Raw genomic sequence first — 21,301 nt, 5'->3', positions numbered from 1 at the left:
ACTTCGCTGATGAGGGTAATCGTTTGCCGTAACGCGATGCAGCGATTAACCGCAATGAAATATGATTGTTCTTACCAGAGGTTTGGTTTACATTAGCGGCCTGCTCCGGCTGGACTCCGAGGGTTTTAATATCAGGTTTTTCTTCTAAATCCAGACTTTCTCCGCCCTGCTCCCGATAATAATCCACCTCCTGCATGCTGTCTTCATTTGTCTCGTCTCCAGAATAAACTGCAGGTTCGTCTGAGAGAAGCTGGGCCGCGACAGAACCGAACACTGCACAAACACATGCCGATTACATTCTTCTCCACGTGACTGTATTATCAGAGCCGGACACAAACAGAGCGCACGTTCTCATAAATTAGCACAGGCATCCGCACGGACACCTTTGATACCGAAACTTGTCCTGAAGCGAGGGTCTTTAAAAACCACTGTCACGTGACCAGTGACGTTTCACGTCATCAGCCCTTCACTGCGACTTTCTTCGGTTTGACGCTTCTGTTAATAAACACTGTTTATTAAACAGTCCCAGAAATAGCTGATAAATCAAACTTAATCTTTTTTAAACACTGTTATAAGACTAGACAAGACTAAGAAAAGAAAAAAATAAGACGTTTGGGACCCCATCATCAGCTGTGAAGCTGCAGCAGGTGTGTTTTTAAGTGAAACTTTTCTAAATCTGTTAAATAAGTTTAAACTGGAAAGTGTTTGCGGAGTATTGTTGGTGTGTGGGTCTGCATATGTCGTGTCTTTTTACCATTTTATTACCAGCTATTTAATTCAGAGACGACACTGAAGACTCAACAACTTGTTAACTGAAGTTAACAACAAAAAATTAATTTCAGTGTATGACAATGATGTATTTATTAATTAGAAATTAAAAACGGACACACGGTCTTTTCAGAACTTTTATTGATGACTTGAGATTGAAACAGTAAGCCGCGTCAATGTTTAAGTTGTATTGCCTTCAGTTATCCACCAGATGTCGCTGTTATTAGTGACATTTTTTTTAACTCCGCTTTAAACCACTGAAAACATAAAAAAATAATAATAATAAAGTAACAAAAATATGAAAAGGAAAAAATGCAGTGCATGGTCTTCACACCACAGGAAATTAATCTTTTCTTGCCGGTATGGTTGGCTTCATTTTATTTATATATGGATTGTCTGCAGGCTGTGCAAAACGCTGCAGCTAGGCTTTTGATAAAATCCTCTAAGTATTCACGTGACACCATTGCTATCTCAGGTACACTGGCTTCCTTCCCATTTTAAGATCCCGGTCTTGACATTTAGAGCCTTGCATGGACTGGCACCAGTCTACATCTCTGATCTGCTACAGCCCTATGTCCCTGGCAGGTCCCGGAGGTCATCCAATCAGGGCTTACTTGCTATAAAAAAGACTAAGATGAGATCTAAGGGTGATAAAGATTTTGCCACTGTGGCCACTAGGTTGTGGAACTCTCTCTCCCAAACCTTAAGAACTGTGGACTCAGTAGTTGTTTTAAAAAACAACTCAAAACTCACCTTTTTAAAACTGCTTTTGATTAATTTTTGCCTGTTTTATATTGTCTGTTTTACCATTTATTATCTGATATCTTATGTGCAGTACTTTGTGACTCTGTCTAGAAAGGTGCTATATAAATATATATTTTTATTTATTTATATACAGTTCAAGAAAGTGACCCCAGCTTTAAGTTCATACATGCAGTTGTAATGTTGTAATCATAAAATTTGTACTCCAAATACATTTTCCAAACTACACCTTCTATAATTATTCATAGTTGGACCACTGCTCTACATCAGAACAAACATCAGAAGCAGTAATGAGCTCACTGATTGTTCCATGCAAAAGTTTTATGGCAATTTTCATTTTAATGGAGAGAAACAGAATATCATCTAGAAAAAAACAAAAACACATTACATAAAATCTGTAAACTTGTCTGGATTCTGAATCCCACGATTGGAATCTGTGTCAACAAATCAACACATCACTGATACTTCTGATCTCACCTTAAGCACAGCTATTTAAATAATTAATACAAACTTATTTAGATATGACAAAACAAAGCTGGTATTTTTTTTAATAGGAAGGTAGAAAAAATATCTCACATTTCTTCTTTAAACATTATAAAAACCTTTTACAAAAACATTTCTTTCTCCAAATCAGGGAAAACTGATCATTTGTTTTCTTGCGTGTCGCTTACCAACACAAACCACACAGTTAAAGACACTTTGTGCAGTTTTTCTTATATGTGGACTTTCATGTGCTTCTTCAGATTTTCCTGTCGTGAAAATTTTTTATGACAGGCACTACAGGAAAAAGGTTTTTCTCCCGTGTGGACAACCATGTGTCTCCTAAGGTGTGTGTTTCTCTTATAACGTTTCCCACATTCATCACAAGCAAACGGTTTCTTTGTTTTGTCGCACACAATAGCGTGAACGTTCCTGCAAGCAGGTGCATGTCTCTTAAGGTGTGCCCTTCGATAAAAATTTTTATCACAAATATCACAACTAAATGGTTTCTCTCCCGTGTGGAGCACAGCGTGCCTCAGCAGACTTCCCTGTCGTGTAAATCTCACGCCACACTGACCACAGCCAAATGGTTTCACTTCTGCGTGCGCGCTCATGTGCACGGTAAGATCACTTTGACGTTTGAATCTTTTACTACAAGTGCTGCAACCAAATCGTTGTTCTTTAGTATGAACTATCTTGTGTGCGTTCAGAATTGCCTGTTGGTAGAACCTTTTACCACAAACACCGCAACTAAATGCTTTAACTCCTGTGTGAACTTTCACATGTGCTGTCAGACCACTCCGCATACTAAATCTTTTACCACATTCATCACAACCAAATGGTTTCTCTCCTGTGTGAATTGTCATGTGGCTGTTAAGAGATTTCTTTTGCTTAAACTCTTTCCCACACTCAGAACAGCTAACTAGATTTTTGTTTTTACAATCAGGTGTCCTGGTGTGCTTCCAGCTATTGTCAGTACCATCAGTTTCAGTTCCAGAATCTGATAAAGTTGTCTGCCAGTCTTCATCTTCATCATTATCATCATCAGTACTGACTTCACTCTGAAGAGACTCAGAAGCCTTTGTAAGAGGTGAATGAATGTCTGAATCTGGGTTCTTGGCAGGCTGTGGTCCTCCACAGTCATTTTCATCAGTTTCTGTTTTCATCTCTTTATCTGAGCTGCTGGGTGGATGCTCTGCCTCGCTATTGTTGTTAGTTTTGCTTTGGTGAAGCTCTAAGAATTGAGGTTTTTCTTCTTCATCTTCGCTTTTCACAGAAATAAATGCCTTTCCCTCCTGACCGTCCCAAAGTTTTTCCTGTTCCTCCTTTATGCGGTGGTGCTCTGGGACCTTCTGCTTCACACTAGGACTCCATTCATGAGACATCTCTTCTTTAATCAGCTGCTGGACATCTGCACGAATAAAACACAGTAAGCACATTTGTGCTCTCCATTCAGAGCTATTCTGTGTACATATATGTACACAGCCCTGTATTCTCTGTTTAACTGCTGAAGAAAGAGGGAAAAAATTGTCATCAGGCCAAACATTTGAGCTCAGCAGCCACATAAAGTGTGCTGCATAATTCTGGTAGTGCAATACTAAAGATTTGGTATGGCTCCGAAAACGAGTAAATACAGGGTCAATATTGCCGATATTAATACCAATACTTGTAACACATGAATGCAGCTTATTACGGGAGAGCAGTGTGTTGGATAGCACCATTGGTTAACATAATAAAACACACCTTTTTTTTTCAAAATAATCAAGATGTGCCTGTTTCTAAAGCACTTTGGTTCACTTTGCTAGTGTTGTTTAAATGTGCTATAGGCTATAAATAAAATGTAAAAATTTGCACATCTTGCAAACACTCCCTCTGGCGCCCCCCCCCCACACACACACAAAACATATTAAGGATTGTACATTAACATAAAGCTGTTGTACACACACAGAGATATGAAGAGAGAGAGAGTATACATAGTATGCAAACGGCTACCAGACAGCCATCATAATTCGTCATACAATGAGAACAGGACAAATCAACAATTGACAATGACTAATTAATATTAAAATCTGTAACATAATGTATTGTTTGCAGTTTAGTGTGTTACTGTTGCTATTTTTACCATTTCTTCTTGGAGCAACTGTAACGCACATAATTTCCTTAGGGATTAATAAAGTATTCTGATTCTGATTGTTTCAGGATACATGACCTGTCATTATCCAATGACACATCTGCTTACCTGTATCTTTTGCTCATTTCTCTTCCTCTTCGTTTCTCTTTTCGCTGATGGCTTTGACCTTTTCTTGTCCATCTTCCATTGGTTTTAATTTTGCACTCCAGTATGAACACCCATCCCTCAACCCAAGAATCACCACAACATAACCTAACAGACCTACACCTTAGTTCACAGATTCACTTTGTCTAGGGTGCATTTCTGGGATTTCACACAACCCAGGATTCAAATCATGAATACATGATGGGCTTGGATTTACAACATTATAAATGAAATGTGCTCTATTTGGAAGCAGCAGGGCCCCCCTCCCCCTTTCGACGGGTTGTGTGTGAGACTTTAAATCATCAAACTGTAAATTTTAAATTGTTATTGATCCCTTTACCCCTGGTCCTAAAGTGTATATTTATTTTCTTACTCTTCTTATATTTATTGTTTGTTTACTTGCACTGCTGTAACTGGAGCCTCGTCGTCTCGTCTCTGTATATACTGGACTGTATGTAGCGGAGATGACAATAAAGTTTACTTTGACTTCGGCAGCGAGGGCTCTCGCGCTCACTTTTCGTGTACAGAATTTCGAAAAAACATCGGTGCAAATTATAAGTCTGTATTATAATGTCTGGTGTTTTCGTGTTTGTTGGTTTGTTTTTATTTTGTTTTATTTTGCGAGCTGGTTATTAGATGCTGCTCCAGCCGGTCAGAGAATCCCCCGCCGCCCCGCCCTCTCCTCTCTGCGCCGCAAGCAGCAGGCGCACCTCGCAAACGGAGGGCGCCCTTACTCCCAGCAAATGGGCGATAGAAAACCGATCGGTGCCTAAGCAATTCCTAATATGCGCTGGCTGACGTCGGGGCAGCATACGAGCATTTTTTTTTTTTTTTTGCCGATGCCCGTGATGCCGCCCCCCACCACGATGCCGCCCCGGGCAACCGCCCGTGTCGCCCGTATCTAAAACCGCTACTGACAGTAAGACTTGTTGCTGTAGAAATCTCAGCCACCCCTACAACAGGCTAGCATCACGCCAGCAGTTTGCGCCATAAAATCAAACATCCGTGATTTCTCTCACCTGCGCTTCGTTTTATTTCGTCCTGCAGCTTTAGGGCTCCGAGCAGTTCCATCTCCGGCTTTTCTTCAGGATTTTGATTGCTGTGCTGTCGAAAATCATCCGCTTCGTTCATGCCGACCGCTTTTTCTGCTCTTCTTTAGTACAAAATAGGCCGTTTCTCAGGGTGAAGTTTTGCATGTTTGTTGGTACTGAGCAATGCCCCAGTGGTTACCGTGCGTAATTGTAGTTCAGTCAGTTTTTGTGTTATCCTGCAACAAGGAACTGAAACTGTACAACAGAGAAAAATACCAAAAGTTGTCTTGTCAAACTAAATAAATACAAATAAAAACTGATACATTCACTTAAAAAAAAATCCAGTTTTTCTGAATCTTAATTAGATTTTTTTGAAAAGTCCGGCAACACTTTTGATTAAAAGAGAAAAAGAAAGGCTCTTTATTCTGAATTAACACTGTAAAATAGTTTCTATAGACTTGAAAGATTGATTTCATCATGTGCACTCATATTTCTCTTTGTGCTGGGGAGATGATCCGATGAACATCCTGCTTTTATTAAGAATGAAGTTCAGCTACTTTCGGCTGCTCACTCACAGCTGCTCGCTCCGCATGTTTGATTTTTATGCCGGATGCTCTCACTGAAGCAACCGACCCCAAGGGAATGGTGTCTCATAATTTGTAATCCTAAAGGCTGCCACAACAGCATCAATGAAACCAAATTATTGCACACATTAGATTAATTTTGATTGTTTTGTTACAACTCACACTCTTCATTCATAAAGCACATTTCAGAATCAAAAACATAACAAGCAGAATTTATAACAACAGTGTGACATTCATAAGTGTAGCAAATTGTTCCTCTATACGTGGCTGAGCTATGAGGTCCGCTGACAGAGCTCAAGCCACAAGGTACCTCATATAAATGAGTTCCTCATGAGTCTTGTAGGGATTTACTGATAACACCGGTTCTCTAATTCTAAGGCGTTTCTGTCTTTTCCGTGGCCTCACAAATATTCTGCATATGCAAAGTACATAATGTCACGCAGGTACTGTGGTTTGTTCCCTTGATGTTGAAGGAACATCTAAGACCTGTGTCACTTTAACTTCATAATGAAGACATCCACATTTAAACAGGGGGCAGGTACTTAAAACAAGCCAAAACAATAATAAATGAACAGCGTGTAAAACTACAGGTGTTGTTATAATGGGAACTTTTTTGGATTTAGATTATACACAATACATGTCAAATACGAGGCTCAGTGCCAGGAATCATCAAATTAATTAAAAACACATTGATTTTTTTAATTAATTTATTTCAATAAATGCTGTTTCTTCTGTAGTGATGCTCTGGGAAATTTAAAACATTTTCATATCACATTTAAAATAGCAGTTTTACATACATGAATGAGAGAGGTTTGGTATCATAAATTATTATTCCCAAATACAGCTAGTGTGAGTAAGTGTAAGAGTGACCACACTGATGGTTTAAAAAGTACAAAACGCTGCAGAAAGTACAGTAAGTAACATAAAATCACCCTCCTTTGAACCTACAAATAAAAAAAAACTAAAAGTAACTGGGACATAAAACAGCAAAAACTAAGCAGAATATAAATTATCTGATTACTGACAGCTCAGTCCATCACATCTCCTTTAAATGCTTAATTACTGTCCCGTCCCTTTAAACACTGTACAAAAGCTTTAAAAGCCAGAGATTCCATATTTTCATGCCATAGTGTTATAGAGTTTAGGGTTTGGGCTACTTTTCATCATCATAGACCAGACAGTAGTCAAAGGAGCTTGCAAAGAAAAGCGTCTGGACTTCTTTAAGTTTACTTGAAGACGTTTCACCTCTCATCCGAGAAGCTTCTTCAGTTCTAAGGTCAAATGGTGGAGAGTCCCAGATATAAACCTAGTGGGAGTATCGCCCCACAGAGGGACAAAAGGACCCCCTGATGTAAAACAATGCCTCATATTTTATGATAGTGATTTTTTTAAATGAAAAATGTTAGTTATTGTTAAGAATTCAGAAAGCAGAATAAAATTAAGATAATGTTGTGCACTTACAAGGAGGGCTCAAACATGCTGTAGTGAGCCTCTATCTCTGAAAATGTTCAGTGTGAAAGGAAGATTTTGTATCCCACCTTTCAGCATATTTAATACTAAAAAGGATCTGACTCGGGGGGGGCTCAGGTGGGAGGCAGTCACTGACGGGAGAAAAAGAAAGAATGATAAAAGTGGAACCCTTGTTTCCAGCTCAGTTTCTTTGTTTCGACCGTGGTCGCTCCGCTGTGGGATCGATGGGGGCGCTAATGTGTGCAACACCCGGTGTTTGAGTTGCGGGATGGAGTTTCGCTGACACACACACACACACACACACACATACGACAGCGTTACGGGATATTTGTTTTGACCCTGTCTGTCCACTAACAAAGCCAAATCTACCGGGCGCACCTACCCGAGCAGCATGGCCGATAATATTGTAAGTACAGCGGCGGGTGGGCTCCGGCTAACGTTAGCTAGCCTGTTAGCCGGACTCCTGAGTGATGAGGCAGCAGAATTAGCTTGGCTAGCATTAGCCAGCTAACATGAGCTAAGAGTGACCAGGGCCTGTTTAGCTAGCCGGCTAATATGATAGCTAGTAGGCTAGCTGACGACATCCGAATGAAAAGAGTCATTGTTGGCTAACGGGAGAGCGACAATAACGGCCGGCTTAAAATGACTGGCATATTCTTTCAGCTCTTTAGCATGACAGTACCACGAATAGCTCGGTAACGATGAGAGCTGTGATGTTGCACATTCACCACGAAAGTGATATTTAGTTAGTCTGTGAATGAGCCAGTACACACTGACAGCTTTCCAGAGTAGTTCAATGTCAACATCGTCATGTTGCAGCTAAAAACCAGAGATTGATGAGCTAACATTAACCCGACTTTTCTTTCTGCACTGTCACGGTTGTCATAATACCCCGACACTGACACCGGAGGGGGGCAGAAAGGGGGTTGCTGCGTCCTGGTTTTGACTGACAGGTGTTTGAAATGCTACAATGGATTCGGGCTTGTACTGTAACGGCTGAATTGTGGGTTTATTTCTGTCCCTCCTTTAGATCATCAGGGTGCAGTCCCCAGAAGGGATGAAAAAAATTCCTTCTACAAAGAGGGAGACAGCTGCTGCTTTTTTAAAGAAGGTAATGTGTTAAATATAACAACACTCAAGCATCTTGTTTTCTTCTGTGCTCTAAGGGCTGGTTTCCAGCCTCAGGATTTATCAGTTTGGCCTGGCACTCCAGTATAAGGGGGTCAGTTCAGCCTTTAAATGAAGGTGGTGGCTGACTTCTGAACAATGCAGGATTTTAATTAGTCATGGCTGCTGTCTTCTTCCCTAAGCCCCATTCTGCCTTTTTATAAGGATCCCTGCTGACAAACCCACTGAATAGCTAAGAAAACAGTTTAGTTAAAGACACATTATAGTTTTAATTCAACTGTAGATAGTATGCTTTATTTGACGTTTGCATAAGATAATGAAAAATGATCTGTGAATAGTTGTCCAGCAGTTACAAACACAATAACATCTAAGCCTGGGCCATCATATTCTGTTCTGCTTATGACCTCTTTGGGTTTCCGAAGGCGTGGGAGAAGATGAGGGAGAGTGAGCTCAAAACAGTTGTCCTCAGGTTTTTCAGATGTAAAGGAGGGGAAACAGGTATTTTCTGTAGCTTGTGTTTCCATAAACTGCCAGGCACCAGCACTCCTTCACCTCAAGGCTTTGTCAGCTCATCGTTATTATTTACTCACTTCATCTCCAGTTCACAAAGATTACCCATGTTTGCTGCCTTCAGGGTACAGTGGTGCCACATTGTTTTAAATTTCTATGCATTGTAAAATTAAGCAAGAATAATAGACATAAAATAAAATGGTCACAGTTTTCTGGCTGGAAGAATGAAAGGCTACCTGAAAGCCACCATATAGTTGCAAAAAGACTTTGATCCAATAGAAATCTGGGAAAAAAACAACTTTTTGTTTTGACCTTTTGGTGACACCATGTTTCAAAAGGGGGGATTATCAGCTCTCTCAGTGGTTATTAGACCCATCACATGCAGTTACTTGTGGCCAAAACAGCAGGAATGTTATTCTTGATGCTTCAAAACAGGTCTTTTTAAACCAAAGGGCTATGATATGCTAGTCATGTTAATACTGTCAATCATAAGGATGTACTGATATATGAACCAAATATAGTCATTAGCTGATATTGGCATATCAGCAAGTACGATGGCATTTATCCACATCAGTAGCTGATATTTATCTGTTGTGTCACATCGGTCGTGTGCTGGCAAAAAAGCAAAGAATTTCCCACTCTCTGCTTTCCTCCACACCAGAACTGGATCCAAGCCTTCTGTACGTTATTTCCACAGTACACTGAAAACCTGTGCAGGCCTTTTATTTTTTCCACAAAGAAAACTGATTAGAAAATGTTTTATCTTTCAATCAGTACAGGAGTGTTATGTGTTGTGTGTGGGCTTTGTTTTGTTTTTTTTCCTCCTCTTGTGCCTGTACATGCATGAAGCTGTGTAGGAAGTAACAGAGCAGGTCGGTCCTCCACCGCTCCTGTGCGTTTTTGTGGATTGTGTTTGATGTTTTAGAGTCCAGGCATTGCTTCACATCACAGAAGGCGCAGATAATCAATTTTTTTATAGGACTTGAATTTTACTGAAGGCCTGTTAATAATTTAATCCACTTCCCCAAATCTAGTGCATAAAATACAGGAAATTCCTGTATCCATTTACAGCTGTCTGGTAATGTTGAACCCAACATTTGCACCAGTGGTGAATCACTGCTGAGCTGGACTCACATCAGATTTTGGACAACTCCTAATCTGATGCCAGTCCAACTCTGCAGGACTCTGAACGCCCTTTGGTGTTTCAAGAAGTTTGGCTGACACAAACAGGCTTCAGAGATGTGAATTTGAAGACCTGCAAACATGAACTGTAACTTAAAACTTTAAATCTAAAGACCTTCTTTACCAAAAAGGACAGAAGCCGGTGAAATGACAATAAAAAATGAAGTGATCTGCTTGATTTGTAAAATATCAGGTGTTCAGGTGACGAGAATCAGCAAAGCAAAGATAGGAAGTTTTAGCAAATTGACAACAAACGTGGTAAAATACAGTGTGAGGTAAGAATAAGGCACCGTAAGACTTATAGTAAAGCTGACAAATGGTATTTCTCCCAAGTTATACAAGTGTCACTTAGCAAAGGACTTAAGAGCCACTCTGTTTCTGGGGAAATTTTCTCTGTTATGCTTCAATTTTACACATGAGGATGGGAAATAATTACATTTGCATTTTAATCACTGTCTATGAAAAGCCTAAAATAGAAGCATATAACGCAGACAGAGCACTGCAGCAGCACCTCATCAAAAATGCATTTGTTAAGGCAGGACTGTGTCGCTTGCAATTCAATGGAAAGTTTTCACTCTGCACTGAAATGCAGCTATGAGCCAGACAGAAAAGAGAGGAGCTGAAAACAATGTCTGATTGTGTACTTTTCCCATAGTGATGAGATCTTACGCTGTTCTTTTGGTGTGTCATGAGAAAAGTGATCCCCAGACAACCTCTATGCTTCTCACTGCTCTTCTGTTCTCTGCTAATTTTATTAGTGTGGACTTTAAAGACTGAATCCTTCCCAACGTCATCAACTGGTTTAGATGTTAGAGGAGGGAATGTTCTGCTGAGCATTCTTTCTCCTGAGAAAATCGCTTTTAGGTGGTTGTTGAATGAAGTACTTTTCAGACATAGGTGTAGAGTTCTGGAGTGCACCGGATCAATGCCACTTTCTTCCTCAAAGTGATGAAATAAAATATTGGTGTTTAGCAAAATTCTAGTGAAATCCAGTTATCAGTTCAGTATATTTCATGTAAGAGAGCCATTAAAGACTAATCAGATTTGAAGTCAGTATTTTTCTCCTCTGTCTGTAACTAGTAAACGTAACAAGGTGCAAAATATGCAGCGCAACATGTCTCAAGTAAAACAGTGTTTATAGAATGACACAGAATACCAAAAATAACTTCTTTTTTTTCACACAACCCAATATGTAAGTTTTGGGGGGGGGGTTTACCATCAGTACAGGTTAGAGTCAACTATTTGGATTTGTGGAAGTTTCCTTTGGTTCTGTCTAAAGCCTCTTTATCAGATCTGAAAATGCGGAAAAAAGGCCCACACAGGGAAATGATCAGCATCCCGCTGAGTGTATTACAGTTACATGATGTGATGTAAAAGTGCTACGAGGGAGACCCTCCTGTTCGATCCGCTCAGAGTGCTTTTCTTAAAATGTTTTGGCACAACCATAAAGAGGTGTTCCTCCAGGCTGACGCTCTTTGCTAATCTGCTTTGAGTGATTGGTATCTTTTCAAGAGCAAACTGTCTTTACACAAGAACCAGCACATGTGATAAGAATTCACTCCCAGCAGCACAAGGCTTTGACATTTATGCTTAATGATGAATTTAAAGTGTCTTGATGGCTATCAATGTTTTTGTTCCAGGCTATATGAAATGTGTGTCGTATCGATATTCTTGTCAAAATCCGGTATCTGCTTCTCCCACAGGTGGCCAAAGAATTTGGGTTCAACTCTAATGGGTTTTCGGTTTATCTGAACCGCAACAAAACCGGAGAGCTCGTATCCCAGAACAAAACCCTCAGCCTTCTTAAGATCAAGTAAGTAGAAACAAACAAACTTTAACCTTTAATTAGAGTCTGAATTTCACTCTTGCCTCTCCGGGGAGTGTTGGTTTCCAGAAATACTGTCTTCTTTGTCGACCTCCACAGCTTTAATCGTCTTATTCTTCTCTCTCGTGTTTTGTAGGCATGGGGACATGTTGTTTTTGTTCCCTTCAGAATCCTCCACCTCCTCCGGGGAGGTTATGGACACGGCCACCCCTCACACATCTTCGTCGCTACCATCCGTCTCGTCCTCTTCTTCGTCCTCCATGATCCCCCGGTCCTTCTCAGCGCCCCAGGTCCAGGAAGATGAGATCGATCAGTATCTGGCCAAGCAAGATGGCAAGATCTACAGAAACAGAGATCCGCAGCTGTAAGGAAGAGGACCAGCTGCACACATCTGACCTCAGTGCAGATGTTGGATACCTAATCATTCTTTTCTTGTTCCAGATGTCGCCATGGTGCCCTTGGGAAGTGTGTGCACTGTGTACCGCTAGAGGTAAGATATTTCATTCCTGTGCTTTGTTTCTTAAATGATGAATGTTAGGGCTATAAAGCATGTTTCTTCTGATTCCAGCCTTTTGACGAAGACTACCTGAATCACCTCGACCCACCAGTGAAGCACATGTCATTCCACGCATACCTTCGCAAGCTGACGGGTGGCGCTGATAAGTGAGGAGCTGTTTTTAATTTTCCAGTTTGGTTGCTCATAATGTCAGACTCTGACACTGTTCTGATCTCCTGCAGGGGGAAGTTTGCTGCTCTGGAGAACATCAGCTGTAAGATAAAGTCAGGCTGCGAGGGTCACCCTCCCTGGCCGGAAGGCATCTGCACCAAGTGCCAGCCGAGTGCCATCACATTGAACAGACAGGTATGTCACGGTAACAAGTGTTGGGAGAAATATTCGTTTACTTCTTTTATCAGCAAATATGACACCGAAAATACTTGAAGCGAACCATCCTGTCCTGGGAGTACTCCATATTTCACCATATGAAAGATGGAATGAGCTCCAGAACCCTGAAGTGGTTTAGAAAATGAATGGATTGGATTACTCTGCAGCTGTTTTACTGGAAATGTGCCTATTTGCTTAATACTGCACACATTTGTAATGTTTTCTGTCCCTGTTAATAATTTAGATCACAGTAAAAGTTTGGTGCAGGCGCATTAAATGGCAGGTGTACATTACAGTTAGCTTCAGTACAAAGTGCTGAGCAACACTGGGAATTTAATCCCCAAGTATATTTTAGCATGCAGACTCCTCCTGAGCGGCTGCTTCCACATCTTCAAAGAAACTTGATCCATGTCTAAAAAAACCAAACAGTCCTGAGTATCACACCGTGTATGTGAATGTAGTTCTTCTTTTTTCCCCCCCAGAAATACAGACATGTAGACAACATCATGTTTGAGAACCACACTATTGCTGACCGCTTCTTGGACTTCTGGAGGAAGACGGGCAGTCAGAGGATGGGCTACTTGTACGGCAGATACACGGAGCACAAAGACATTCCCCTGGGCATCAGAGCGGAAGTGGCTGCCATCTACGAACCCCCACAGGTGGGACATTCTCACTGAGCGTATTACCGCCTGATTCTGCTCTGCAAGTGAAATTGTGTCTTAGTTTATTTGCTCAATAAGGTTAAAGTCCTCACTGAGCATTAACTGCATTTAAAACTATGCTGTTTTTCTCGGCTGTGTTTCAGAATGCCACCCAGAACAGCCTGGAACTGTTGGATGATCCCAAAGCTGCAGCCGTGGACGAGATTGCTGCCAAACTGGGCATGTGCAAGGTTGGGTTTGATTTCCCCTCAGTGCTCTGTTTGACCTCACATTGCTTTCATGTTTGCATACAGGCAGAACTATATGTATGCACATATATACCATATATACAAAAAATAGATGCCTCTACAGTCAGACCTTAATCCAGTGAATGGATTCCAACTCCACCACTTAGGCTGCAGCTGGCAGACGTCCTTGTTCTGCTTTGCAGCTTTACTGTGCTCAGTACTAGTTCTCCTCCTGGTAGAGTGGCCTTCCAGCTACTAAAGGGACTACTGTCAGTGTCGAGTTGGAGTCTGTCAGAGAGCTCAAGACACCTAAATGACCCTGATTAGCCTGTTGCTGCAAGTGGGGCATGGATGACCAGGGAGAAAAATCTGACATGAAACTTAAGGGTGTACTCAAAACAGGCGGTACATAACATGCCTGACCACAATTGTCCCCCAGAAGTCGAGTTAGTTTGGCTGTTGTGATCTCTATCCCCACCCACCCTCTTGACTCCAACACTTCTTTCGTTAAAGCTGCAGATTTTCTATGAAAATCTCTTTAATTAAATAACATCTGTAAGGCCTGTCAGAGGTCAGCCTAAGATTAAAAACATGGCAATAAAATAATGAAAGTCATGAAATGGATTATTTTTAATGACAGTTTCAAAAATACCTTTCTCTGCACTGTTTTTAGCTCATATTGTGCTATTTTTGTAATCATGGTGGTAGTTAAAAGAAAGCTTTCTATGGAGCTTGGTTTCAGTCTGATATCTCAGAGGCCACAGCACAGGCAGGCGTATGTCCAATCAGGTGTAGCTCGGTGTTTGGAGCTGTCAGTCATCTGTCACCATTGTTTAGTGGCTCACACATCATGTGTTTAGTACTGTGATGCACGGTGACCTTCACATGTAAAACGGGAACAGCGATGGGGAGACGCATGCTGTTGCTGTAATGATGCGTTAGTGTGGTGGGAGAAAATCATGCAGGGATATTTGGAGTATTGAGAAATACAAATTTATTTTAAAAGGTTGAAGAAGCACAAAAATATTTTTAAACTTCAAGAATCGGGCGTATGCAGTGATGTTAATCCTTGCATGTGTATGTGTTTTTTGAGTATCACCTGGTGTCTTGTGGTTTTTGTTTATCTAAGGACTGTTTTTGTTCCATTTGGATAAAAAGATGAAACTTTGAGAATTGAGTTTAACTTATAGCTTTGTTACATCATGTAAAATCGCTGAATATTCGAGCAGATAATCTTATGAGTGGACAAAAGTTGGTAATTATTATGTTTGCTTGTTCTGCAGGTGGGGTGGATCTTCACGGACCTGCTGTCTGAGGATACGAGGATAGGCACCGTCCGCTACTCGAGAAACAGCGTGAGGATCCATCTGACTCAAAGATGATCTGTTAGTCTTAATTGTGGTGTTTTCCTCTGTGTATCCTTAATGTCCTTACTTGTGTTAGGACTCGTATTACCTGAGCGCGGAGGAGTGCATCACAGCGGGATACTTCCAGAATGAACATTCAAACCCCTGCAGACTTTCTCGAGACGGACACTTTGGATCCAAATTTGTGACTGTGGTCGCGACAGGTTGGTACTGTTTTTTTTCTTGTGAGTGGTTTATGAATGAGAAACAGGGGAACATTTTCTTCATTACTTTATCAATGCAGGTATGGTTGCTTAATCATAAACCACAAAAAAGCATCTCTTCCCAAAATGTCCTTTTGGCTTTTCCAATGGGAACACAGTGGCATCAAATCCTCACGTCACACCCCAACTTGTCGTTAACATGGAAAATTATGTAGTGAAAAGCAGAAGGGGGTCGATGTCCTCTTATCTGCTGAAGTTATAAACATACTGGACAATTATGCAGGTAGATAACCTTTTTTTTTTTGGTCATATAACTCTACCACACCTGTAGAAAAATATTTCAGGTAAAGGTGGGCACACAGCAACTCATGCAACTGGATTTTTATTTCGTATTTGTATGTTTTTCAAATAGCAGAGCCCTTTATTTTTGAGCTGTTTCCATCAGAGCCAGTAGCGTACTGCAGTTTGGGGGAAGTTGTAAAGTTTAATCATTTCTTTTTGTTTGTGTCTGCTGTCGGTTATAGACCTTAGAAAAACATTCAGTATCTGCAGGTCACATTTATTTGGGTCAGTCTAATACAGGGTGTCCAACTCCAGGCCTCGAGGGTCGGTGTCCTGCAGGTTTTAGATGTGTACTTGATCCAACACAGCTGATTTAAATGGCTAAATGACCTCTTCCATGTGTCTTGAAGTTCTCCAGAGGCCTGGTAATGAACTAATCATGTGATTCAGGTGTGTTGACCCTGGGTGAGATCTAAAACCTGCAGGACACCAGCCCTTGAGGCCTGGAGTTCCCTGCCCCTGATCTAAACAGACTTAAATCATTCATTAATCTGCACATCCCAGAATGCAACACTCAGCATGTTGTAGCCTCTCCTTTCATAAATCCATACAACTCTTACAATCTTAAAGAAAACTGGTTTGGGTGTTCAGTTTACAGCTTTACTGTAAGGTCTGTCAAGTGTTAAACTACGACTTGTGCGTCCGTTTGAAGCCAGAGAAGCCAGACGTTGTGCAGGATCAGGGATGAATGTTTTCACCGCCTTTTGTATTGGTTCCAAGAAAACACCCAGCAGTGACCTCAACACTTTTATTTGCATGAGTGAGGCCCCGGCAGCCAAAGCTGATGTCATGGCTACACATCTCGCAGCAAGCAGGGGCGAAGTCCATCTGTTTTACTGTTTGTAAATCACTTGCATGTGTAATGCTGAACAGACTTTACACACTCAGTGTTATACACTAATACACACTATAGTGTTATTGCAGTGTGCATGATTTCCTTGTTGATATTTTTAACTTCTCATCAGGTTGTCCTTGCTTATTAAGATTGACTTTATTCTGCTTTGTCAAAGATTACATTTTGTGGTAAACTAATCAGCTTATTTATATATTAGTGGATGAATAGAAAGCTATTTAAGGAGAACTTAAACAGCTCAAAATCACTTTGTTTAGTTCAGCTTGAGCTGCTAAGGTGACTAAAAAATAGAGCATTCAGTCAGCAACATCTACTGAGAAAGGGTGAAACGCTTCAGGTTCTCAGGGGAACCTGTGGATTATTGATGGTTGGGTTATCTCAGGATCCCTGATCACCTGATCCACTTTATACAGCACATCACATGTCACTGCTGTCTTTGGCTCTCTTGATAGTCTTGTGGTTGTTGCACAGCTCTCCTAACGTGGGCCTTTGTTAGTGACTGGCAGTTGCCTTAGCAAGACTAGTTTTAAAATCATCACCATCCCTAATTTTTTTGCAATGGAAATAATATTTTTGTTTTTCGGCGAGTGGTTATTATTTATTTATTATTATTTATTTATATTTCTCTGTGCTGTTTTATGTGCAGGTGGTCCAGATAACCAGGTGCACTTTGAAGGATATCAGGTGTCCAATCAGTGCATGGCTCTGGTGAGAGACGAGTGCCTACTGCCCTGCAAAGACGCTCCCGAGCTGGGCTACGCTAAAGAGTCGAGCCCTGAGCAGTACGTACCAGACGTCTTCTATAAGGTGAGGTGCCGTATAAAAAGCTCTGATGTGATGAAGTGTGCATGTTTAAGAAAAAAATAAATATTAGGTACTTATTTTGGGGTTAGATGTTACTTATCAGCTCATCCAGATGTTGAGATTGATTTGTCTGATTTTCACATCCAACAGGACAAAGACAAATTTGGAAATGATGTCACGTTTCTAGCTCGACCTCTTCCCGTGGAGTATCTTATTATAGATGTGAGTATTTTTAATAATACTTTTTGTTTCTTTAGTGCAGCAAACTATATTCTGACACTAAATTTCCAGAAAACTTGTATAGAGAAATATTATTTTCTTCGCAGATAACCACAACTTTTCCAAAGGACCCCCAGTATACCTTTTCTTCTACGCAACGCTTTCCCATTGAAAACCGGGATATTCTTGGAGAGACACAGGTAAGTACTGTCAGCATGAGTTTGTATTTCCCTCATCCGATTCAACAAGGTATAAAAAGGCCATCAAAGTATTTGGTTTAAGGGGAGGATAGATGGTCCCAGTTTGGGAAATGGGTGTTTGGAAATTTAACTGATCTCTCATCCCCTTCGTCTTTGTACTGTTTTCACGCTAATGCATAAAGACAGTCGCTCGTCCGTCCGTAGTGTGGCTATCTTCTACAGATATCAGAGACACTGAAGAATCCATCACAAATCTGGCATTCCAGACAACCCACAGTGGAGGTTGTGGGCAAGCAGGGAACAACAAAATCCAATAGCTGAAAACACTCTTCATCTCCCGTGTTGTGGTAAAATCACAGAGTGCACGGCATAAGTGTTTAGAAAGGAACTCTCAGACAGTGTATTTAAAAATAGCAGCCATGCTGGAAACTGTGTGGACATGCCGGAGTGACTGACTGTGAAGGTGTGGTTTAATAATTCATTTGTTTTTCTTGTTTATTTGCAGGATTTTCACAGTTTAGCCACATACCTGTCCCAGTGCACCTCCACATCATTCCTGAACATCGTGTCAGACTTTCATCTTCTCCTCTTCCTCGTCACCAATGAAGTCATGCCTCTGAGAGTAAGTTCAAAGCCTTGACGCTTTCAGGTTTTCATTTGTTTCCCATTTGTAATGCAGACGATGGGTTGGACCGCATTCTTCTCCAGTCTGGAAGTAGTTACTCCTCCAAGGATGTTTTCACTCAGACCTTTCTGCTCATTTTCAAACCGGCCCATCACGACGGTCGCAAACATTGTTTTTCTGTAATGAACCGCTTGATCAGACTTGGATGTCCTACATAAAGCACAGACTTGCCAAACATAAACTCTCTGGTGTACTGTTTTTGCTTTTAACTCCTCAGTATCTTGAATAATTTTCAGCAGATAGATGAAAGCTTGTGTTTGTATCTGCAGGACAGCATCGGGCTGCTACTTGAAGCAGTGAAGACTTCTAATGAGGATCTGGCACAGACCTGGAAGAAGTCTGAGCAGTGGGCCACCATCGAGCAGCTGTGCAGTAAGTCAGGTTTTTATATGAACCACAGATTTAAATTCTGTTTTTGAGGGCCTCTAAACTTGGTGTCTTGATGGTACAGCTGCAGCTCATTATTAAGCTTACATGCTCTTTCTAAAGAGCGCCTCAAATAAACCATGACTGCACAAAAAATGTTCGATCACACGTGTGTGTGATATGGTTGGTATTAAATATTACTAATAAATATGAATAATTTACTATGGTTAAAAAACGAATGTGTCTCTGGACTGACTTTAAACTGCAGCAGGAGGAAAGAAGCTGCAGGCATTTCTATAAAGTGGAAAATCACTCAGATGGTGTGTGCTGCTGATTTGAGCTCATTAGTAAGCAGATTATTGGGGATTATTTAACTCAGCAGACCACAGAAATAAACTCTGCCTGCTTGTGACCTCTCCATCGTTACCACCTGTAATTTTCCAGGTTTCCACCAGTGTATTACAAGCTGTGTCTAAGGTGACGCCCTGTTAATACTAAGTTAGCTTGTAACTCGTTATCTTGGTGTTCTTGTTAACTGTTTTAACATCTATAGACAAGACTTAGGTTTCAGTTTAAAAACAGGGAGTAAAGAACCAAACAGATGTTATACCCGTATACTGTTTCAGCTGTTCAGCTGACTCACTTATATCCACTTATTACTGAAAGAATCCTGAATGGAAGTCTGTAGGAGAAGAAACAGCAAAGATGGTGGTAGCTTTTTCAACCTTATTTCAAGTGATAAGTTAATTATAAGATGCTTTAAGAGTGAGAGGACAGATGTGTTTCTAGGAGGATGCTGACTGTGTGTTACTCTGCCTTTGTGCAGGAAATGTGAAATGCATCTAAACATCTGTAGAAAGTTTTATTTTAATACTAGTTTAAATAGACTGCTGGTGCCACCATGAGCATGATCGGATTAACCAATCAGCTCCTGAAAATCACCCTGAAAGAAGTCCCTACAGAGTAGCTTCCTGTAGTGGGAACGCTCATAAAGGTGTAGGTCCACTCAGCAGTTGATCAGAGAAAAGATGGCGGCATATCTTCCCAGAGAGGCTGCTGCATAAAACCACTTCTACTCTTCACTGTGGTAATATCCTGATTTTCCTCTGCTGTCCTTCCAGGTACAGTGGGTGGGCAGCCCTCCAGCTCTCTGGATTACGGGGCCATGGGCGGCCCCTCGGTTCCTGCCTCCTCCTCCGCCATGTGGTCCTGCCTCCACTGTACCTTCATGAACCAGCCCGGCACTGAGCACTGTGAAATGTGCAGCCTGCCCCGCAGTTAAAACCCTTCGCCCTCGGCCCTGCTTCCACACCCTTCACCGATCGAGCTCAGTCACTGCACCAGGACCAGCTGCGAGACTCTGACGGCGTCAGCGATCTTTTCTTTTCTCGCCTCACGTCGAAGCCTCTGCCCTTCCCATCTCACAGGCTGCTGTGACGTGCAGAGGGATTTGCTCGTTTACATCAATTTCACTGAGTCAAAATAAAGTTGAATCAGAGTTTTTTTTTTGGTTTGTATCCCTTCACACTGTTGCTTTTCTGAGAGGCAGAATACATTTTAGATAAAGCACTCTGTGGCTGAGACCCCCTTTCACTCAAATAATCCCGCCGCCCTCCTCGGCTCAAAGAAATCCTGCTGTGACTCAGGACAACAGCGAAGACTCGAGTGTTTGGATTTTTTCTCACACCAGTGCCCCGCTCACTGTCACAATGTCTTCTGGAAAATCTTGCTGTGTATAAATACATTTAAGAGTTGATACTGTTAATTTAATTAAGCATTTTTCTTTTTTGGTTTTTTATCAGATTGTAGCGTATACTTTAACATTTTGAATCTTCAGAGTGGGCTCGGCTCCGTCAGGTTTTCATAGGTCTCTTTGATGAGCCCCTTAAAGTACAATCATCAGTCAAAGCTCAGACCTGGAAACGCTACGAGCTGCAGAGTAATCCCACTTAAATAGAGTTTCTATTTTCAGTATTAAATTTGAAAAGACGCCCTCCTCTGATCGAACACGTTGGTGATGATCGCCCCTTTTTTTTGAATGAGCCTAAAGTTGTTTTTTTGTGTTGCTGGTTTTTTGTAGCGTTTGAATTTGGTGGTTTGAACTCGAGCAGGCACAATATGTAGCTTCTTATTTTATCAGCTGTATGTTCTGTATCTCTGTTAAACTACATCCCCAGGACAACCACCCGCCTTCATCGTTCTCTTCACCGACTCGCAGAGTATCATCCGTGAGGTGCTTTAGAAACAACCGGTGCTCGCCACTTTCACCTCCCTGCCTGCCAGCCAGGGCAGAACTGATGTTCCTCCACTGATGGTCCCCTGCAGGTTTTCTTTTCTTCTTAATCACTCTGTGTGCGAGGGGTCGCAGGTGAACACGGGGGGGGGGGGGGGGAAGGGAAAAACACCCAATTTAAACCTGCAAACACGATGGCACCACCTCCCAAAATCCACGTTAAACCCAGATTCTGTTCA

At 41.3% G+C, this 21,301-nt stretch overlaps 3 protein-coding genes across 3 annotated transcripts in view; 1 reads left to right on the top strand and 2 right to left on the bottom strand.

Annotated features, from left to right (window-relative positions):
• Window positions 1-429, bottom strand: part of LOC146381118 (uncharacterized) — a 31,706-nt gene extending 31,277 nt beyond the window's left edge. Inside the window, exon 1 of the mRNA XM_084938577.1 lies at window positions 76-429. Coding sequence (XP_084794703.1) covers window positions 76-196 — 121 coding nt within the window. The 5' untranslated portion in view covers window positions 197-429. The remainder of the gene's footprint in view (window positions 1-75) is intronic.
• A 491-nt stretch (window positions 430-920) lies between these two features.
• On the bottom strand, window positions 921-5,559 carry LOC146381117 (uncharacterized). Its single transcript, XM_084937034.1, has 2 exons — window positions 5,305-5,559; window positions 921-3,421 (listed from the first exon to the last, which is right to left on the bottom strand). Exons 1-2 carry the CDS (start codon window positions 5,414-5,416, stop codon window positions 2,244-2,246), a joined length of 1,290 nt encoding a protein of 429 aa, XP_084793160.1. The 5' UTR covers window positions 5,417-5,559; the 3' UTR covers window positions 921-2,243.
• Window positions 5,560-7,575: 2,016 nt separating this feature from the next.
• Window positions 7,576-21,217, top strand: nploc4 (NPL4 homolog, ubiquitin recognition factor). Its single transcript, XM_084937011.1, has 17 exons — window positions 7,576-7,776; window positions 8,401-8,481; window positions 11,894-12,003; window positions 12,152-12,379; window positions 12,457-12,505; window positions 12,584-12,678; window positions 12,754-12,877; window positions 13,381-13,560; window positions 13,707-13,793; window positions 15,074-15,145; window positions 15,234-15,360; window positions 17,202-17,362; window positions 17,510-17,581; window positions 17,686-17,778; window positions 18,284-18,400; window positions 18,733-18,835; window positions 19,951-21,217. The coding sequence occupies exons 1-17, from the start codon at window positions 7,762-7,764 to the stop codon at window positions 20,109-20,111; spliced, it is 1,875 nt and encodes a 624-aa protein (XP_084793137.1). The 5' UTR covers window positions 7,576-7,761; the 3' UTR covers window positions 20,112-21,217.
• Window positions 21,218-21,301: the final 84 nt, after the last annotated feature.

The sequence above is a fragment of the Perissodus microlepis genome, chromosome 8 (genome assembly GCF_051167445.1).
Source record: "Perissodus microlepis isolate ML-2025 ecotype Zambia chromosome 8, ASM5116744v1, whole genome shotgun sequence".
NCBI classification, from domain to species: domain Eukaryota; kingdom Metazoa; phylum Chordata; class Actinopteri; order Cichliformes; family Cichlidae; genus Perissodus; species Perissodus microlepis.
The sequence above is the reverse complement of the archived record's forward strand: the minus strand, read 5'-3'. Positions and strand labels throughout refer to the sequence as shown.

What these genes read in the sequence shown, in the direction of transcription:
- LOC146381117 (XM_084937034.1), bottom strand. Translation starts at nt 5,416, where the DNA reads ATGAACGAAGCGGATGATTTTCGACAGCACAGCAATCAAAATCCTGAA. An exon ending in CGAAATAAAACGAAGCGCAG is followed by an intron (nt 3,422 to 5,304) that starts GTGAGAGAAATC and finishes TTATTCGTGCAG; the next exon opens with ATGTCCAGCAGCTGATTAAA.
- nploc4 (XM_084937011.1), top strand. An exon ending in CCATCTACGAACCCCCACAG is followed by an intron (nt 13,561 to 13,706) that starts GTGGGACATTCT and finishes GCTGTGTTTCAG; the next exon opens with AATGCCACCCAGAACAGCCT. An exon ending in TGTGACTGTGGTCGCGACAG is followed by an intron (nt 15,361 to 17,201) that starts GTTGGTACTGTT and finishes TTTTATGTGCAG; the next exon opens with GTGGTCCAGATAACCAGGTG.